The sequence below is a fragment of the Rhinatrema bivittatum genome, chromosome 10 (assembly GCF_901001135.1).
Source record: "Rhinatrema bivittatum chromosome 10, aRhiBiv1.1, whole genome shotgun sequence".
Taxonomy (NCBI): domain Eukaryota; kingdom Metazoa; phylum Chordata; class Amphibia; order Gymnophiona; family Rhinatrematidae; genus Rhinatrema; species Rhinatrema bivittatum.
This window is the reverse complement of record NC_042624.1, coordinates 120,410,269-120,415,613: the sequence shown is the minus strand read 5'-3', so window position 1 is coordinate 120,415,613 and position 5,345 is coordinate 120,410,269. Positions and strand designations below refer to the sequence as shown.

Sequence of the window (5,345 nt, the reverse complement as noted above, 5' to 3'; positions counted from 1 at the left end):
ACATTCAGAGTGAAAGATGCCAAGAAACTGCAGCGGAATTTAGAGGCACCCGAAAGAAGGGAAACTTAGGAATAAGAGCAAAAAAAAAAAAAAAAAGGAAGAGGTAGTGCGGAGGAAAAAAAAAAAAAAGGGATGCTTTGAGGAATCGCGGGTTCTTATTTATTTAAAACCATTTCTTTTCCGCCTATACCGGAAACCCGTGCTAGGCGGATTAGAATGAGATAAAGTTGTATCAATAAAATCACAGCTTCGGCTTCCTAAGCCCTGCAGATATTAAAATAAAGTCCATCGCATGCTCCTTAAAGTTTATTTATTATTATTTTTTTTGTTTACAGAAGATCACAAACAGAAGGAGGATAAAATAACATTTCTACAGTGAAAGCCTCAGTAACCAGAGCTTCATATATACAAAAATATTGCACTTCTCTCAGCAGGGCAAGCTCAGCTACAAACAAAGGCGATTATCTTACAGCCGCTCGCGGTTCAGAGCGCGGTACAGCAGAGACGGGTTTCTTTCTCACCAAAGAAAGGTTCAAGTATAGCAGAGGTGCGTGAAGGCAAATCTTTTCTTACAAAATGTTACAGCTCTTCCAAGAAACAGTCCTGAAAGTACCTGGGGTGGATTCATTCCCTTTGAAAAGGAAGGAGCCAGTGAAGAAGTGGGGAAAAAAAAAAAAGGGATAACATTTTTTTTCTTTAGAAAACAATTTCAAAGCGCGTATAAAGTCTGAAGACCGATATGAAAATAAAACATTTGACCTTAAAAAAAAAAAAAACCAAAACATTGGCAGCTTTTCTTCCTGAAGAAGGAGATTCCCGGAAGGAGCGGAAAAGCCGATTGGGAGCGCTGCTTTCCTGGAGCCCGCGGCAGCGAGCAGGATCGCACTACATGCAGCGCTACCTGTGCAGGATCGCAGTACATGCAGCGCTACCCGTGCACAGAGATTCATAGGCATCCAGTCCGCAAATCAGATCTCATCTCCTGCTGTGGAAGAGCCGTCCCGGTGGCGGGTTTGACTTTAAATACTGACTTTTGCCGTTATGTACATAAATTAGGAGCGGATTGGTTTTGGAAAAAAATATTACAATCTCTTCATAAATACAGTCCCAGCCCTTTTCGGGCCTCACATGTGCCTCTTCATGTGCAGCGCCAGGTGGTCCGACCTGGAGAACGCCCTCTCGCACAGGTGGCACTGGAAGGGCCTGTGGCCCGTGTGCTTGCGGTAGTGGCGAGTCAGCTCATCGGAGCGGGCAAACTTCCAGCCGCAGCCCTCCCAGTTGCAGTGATAGGGCTTCTCACCTGCGGGGGAGGAGGAGGAGAGAGCGCCGCGTTAGACATTGCATGCAGAGCCCGGCGAGCGCCTGCGCTGGCCTAGCGCGCCCCCCTCACCGCCCCCCACCCCCCCCTGCCCCGCCCCCGCGCACAGCAGCGCCTCCCCGCGGCCGCAGCTTACCCGTGTGCGTCCGCATGTGCGCCTTCAGGTGCGAGCTCTTGGTGTAGGTCTTGCCGCAGCCCGGGTACTCGCAGTTGTGGGTGGCCGTGCGCTTTCGGGCCCAGGACCGGCGCCCCCTCTTGGGCTTGCAGTCATCGGGGGCGGCCATGCCAGGGAAGTAATCCAGCAGGGGCGAGGAGGGCGGCGTCAGCACCATGCCGTGCATGCCCTGCTGCACCTTGGGGTAGACGCTGAACTGTCCGTGGAACTGGGCCGGGGGCGGGCCGGCAAAGTGGGGCAGGTAGGGGCCGGCCAGCTGGTAGTGCGGCGGCACGGACAGGTGCGGGTGGCAGTGCGCGTCGTGGGCCAGCAGGTGGCAGTCCTGGGGTCCCAGCTCCTCCGCGTGGGCCGGGGGGCTCACCCGGGGGTGGGGGAAGGGGGGGTGGGGGTGCAGGTGCAGCAGGGCGGGGCCCATGCAGTCGGCGGCCCCCATCATGCAGGACTGCTCGGGGGGCTCCTTCTTGATTTTGGCTGCCAGGGGCGGCAGGTGCTCGCCCATGCCCGGCGCCCGCAGCTCCGTGTACTCCCGCCGCTGCAGGGCGCTCTTCAGGCTGTAGTCGGGCGGGGGCAGCAGGTCCATGCTGGCCACGTCGGGGGTCAGCAGCTCGGCCATGTAGCTGTGGCTGGGGCTCCCGGCGAAGCTGCCGCCCAGGCCGTACTTGCTGGGGGTGGCGTAGGAGCCGTCGCTGTCGTAGGTGTTGCCGCTGCAGCTCTCGGGCGTCTCGGGCAGGGGGTAGGTGCCCGCCTGCGCGGAGCCGGGGCCCTGATGGGAGCTGGTGATGTGCGACAAAATAAAGTCCAAGTCCACGAACTTGCCCAGGTCGTCGTCCTCCTTCTTCATGGCCGAGCCCTCCAGCATGGCGAAGTGCAGCTCCCCGAGGCTTCTGGGCTCCGCATTCCCCGCCATCCTCTGCTGGGAAGCAAAGCAAACAAGAACCCCCGCGGGCATTAGGCAGGCAAGCTCTGCGGGGCAGGGGGCGCTGATTTGTAACCAAACATTTGCTCAGCGGAGGTCAGAGGAGCCGCTGGGAACCAGTCGGACAAGTTGTCTGCGCCTCCCGATGAGGAGCCCGTGAACGGGCGCAGGAGCAAAGCCAGCGCCTCTGTCAAGGGCTCCTCATCCTTCCCCTGCTTTGGGCTTCAGCCCGACCAAGAGCAAGACCGGGTCAAGCGGAGCCAGCTCGCCCGATCTGTCAAACCCCAGCTCCGCCGGCCAACGAAAGCACTTCGGATCGTTTCGGTAGGAGACCGAAAGAAACGAGACCGAGCCTGGCGCCCCCGTGGCTCGGATGGCTGCCGGCCCCCTGCGCAGAAAGTCCCTCGCCCCCCTTTATTCCGGCAGATCCGGGCTCCCCTCCCCGGTCCCGGTGAGAGGAACTCACCTTCAGCATCTCCACCTGCTTCTCGTCCCCGGGCAGGATACTGGCAAAGGTGGCGATGGGGGGCAGGACGGCCTCGTCCACAGCCGCGGTCATCCCGGAGCTCCCCTCCCCCTGTCGCAGCAGGCTCTGCGCTTCTGTAACTCCCGAGACTCGCGCAATCCACGCGCGGAAAAAACTTCGCCGGCCGACTCCGCAGTCAACAAGTCCGGAGCCCGGGCGCGCGCCCAGCCTGTTAATCTCCCCCCTGCGCTGCCATTGGCTCGGCGGCCCGATTCACGGGCAGGAGGCGCCGGCGCTGATTGGCTGCCGCCGCCGAGCTGTTTGTACACAGAACGCGTCAGAGGCAATTACGGCGGCTCCACGCCCAGCCGCCTCCTCGGCCGCCGATTGGCTGAGGAGACTGCAGGTTTGTAGCGAGAAAAGTAAACTAGGAGAGCGCGAGCGAGAAATCAGAGCCCTCCCCGCCCCCGCCCCCGCCTGTGTGGTAGGTCTGAGCGAGCGCGTATGGCCGCGTGCCTGTCAGCAGGGACTGCTGGGACCTGCATTCGGCTTGCAAAAAGCTTTCCAGGTTTACACCTTTACAAGCCCATTTGCAAAGAGCAGGGAGAGGGGGGTTCTCTTCCCCTTTCAGCCCCAGTTTAAGACCCCAGGGCACCTTTCCATAGGGGCTGCATGACCCTCGCCTCTTGCACTGGATCTTTTTTTCTCCTGTAACTCGCTCTTGTATAAACAGCCAGCTGTAAGTTCTAAGAAAGAAAGAAAGACAGTGTCAGAGGGAGGGACACACCTGCCTCTGAATATCTGAAACACTGCGATTGTCGGCAGTGCAGAGAGGGGCATTCATGTGCTGGAAATAGCCCCCAGCAAGGCAATGTGAGCACTGCGGGCTACTCCTTCAGACACCGAGGCACAAGTTCGGAGATTAAGGAAGGCCACGATGGCTGGAGACACAGGTCTGACAGGGCACAGGTAGTCCCTGCCTAAAGCATTAACCGGCACTCAGAGGAACGCTCTCTGCTCCCATCCGAGATTGTCCCAAAGCCGGAACGATGAAAGTGTGCAAAGTCAATCAGAGACCAAGAAACGGGGCTCAGAGATCTTGGAGACCAGAAGTGCGCCTACGCGTTTCTTAGGCTTTATTCCAAAAGGGGGGTGGGAAGGGGCAGCTTTCTCTCCCCCCCCCCCCCCTCCGGGCCCTTCCCACTGACCCTGCCTGTGTCTCCTGTGCAAGGCTGCAAACCGGTTCCATGACTTTTCTTTGAATTTCTGGGGAATTAGGCAGTGTTTATAATGCAGCTTTCATCACTCCCACCCCGAAATGATAATAAAAGGAACCTGGGGGAGGGGGAATTTCCTGCCACAAAAGCCCCCAAACAGATTTCAGATAATTCCCCTGATTGCAAATCAATATTTAATTGCAGGGTTGCTGGTTGCATTTTTGTGGCTTTGCCTGGCATGCGTGCAAACGGTTTCGAGCCCTCTCTGGAGCTGGTAAGCGCTATTCATTTTAGAAGTTGTTTGCATTATTGCAATTTTGTCCTCAGGGGCAGAAACTTCATTTGATCTCCACGCAATAGATACAAAACGTGTCTTTTTTTTCCTCTTCTGGGAGCGTGTTTTGGGACCTCGGAAATCTTTGAGTCACAGTTTTCGTTGGAAGCTCATTGGATATGAGTCGAGAAGGGTTGCAGTTTCCAGCCCCTGATCTCGGAGTCAAATCTGCGCTATACAAAGCGCAGGGATTAATGTATGGGCGGGTGCTGAGTCAAAGCGTTATTCCTCGCCACAAATCAGATGGGAAAACCCGGAAAAACACGAATTCCTCACGCTACATCCTTTCCCTTCATGGTTTTGTTGCGTTTAACATTAAAAAAAAAAAAATCACTGCATGATTTTATGTGAAAAACTATTGAAGTTTAATTAGAAATCAAATGCAGAATAACAATTTTCTTTTTTTTTTTAATTGCACTAGGATTACATCTATTTTTTACACCTACAAAAAATGATTTAGCTCATTCGTTTATTTTGGTTTCTAGACTGACCAGAGATTACATAAAATTACAGGACATGTTGTTTATTCCATTCAGGCCCCGAGAGATCATTTTATGGATCCGCAGGTTCGTGGTGAGGGGAATCTTTTTTTGTTGTTTTCGTATGATCGATACCTGGAATAATGGAACAATAACGGTTCGAGCTTTTTGACAAACCCAGCATTCAGAAAAGTATACAAAGGCTTGGACTGCTGAGAAGGAAGTTATTTCGCTCCCTAGAAACTCCGGGTGTCCTGCACCCAAGGCTGGCGCGGAGGGGGGGGGGGTCAAACAGACCCCCACCCCCACAGAGGTCACCTCAAGGCCCTCCTGCCCAGCCCTCGGGGCGCGTGCATTATCTCCCGGGGGCAATGAGGGCAGATCAAACGGCAAAGACGAGCAGTTCGTGGAGGAAAGGGTTAATCCTGCTCCTGGGCTGT

At 55.2% G+C, this 5,345-nt stretch overlaps 1 protein-coding gene across 2 annotated transcripts; it reads right to left on the bottom strand.

The window, feature by feature from the left end:
• Positions 1-291: 291 nt before the first annotated feature.
• On the bottom strand, positions 292-3,090 carry LOC115100315 (Krueppel-like factor 2). 2 transcript variants are annotated; one of them, XM_029618730.1, is made up of 3 exons: positions 2,876-3,090; positions 1,455-2,406; positions 292-1,300 (listed from the first exon to the last, which is right to left on the bottom strand). In XM_029618730.1, the coding sequence occupies exons 1-3, from the start codon at positions 2,966-2,968 to the stop codon at positions 1,125-1,127; spliced, it is 1,221 nt and encodes a 406-aa protein (XP_029474590.1). In that variant the 5' UTR covers positions 2,969-3,090; the 3' UTR covers positions 292-1,124. The 2 variants fall into 2 exon arrangements, with proteins under 2 accessions (XP_029474590.1, XP_029474591.1); XM_029618731.1 differs by having other exon boundaries at positions 1,455-2,403.
• Positions 3,091-5,345: the final 2,255 nt, after the last annotated feature.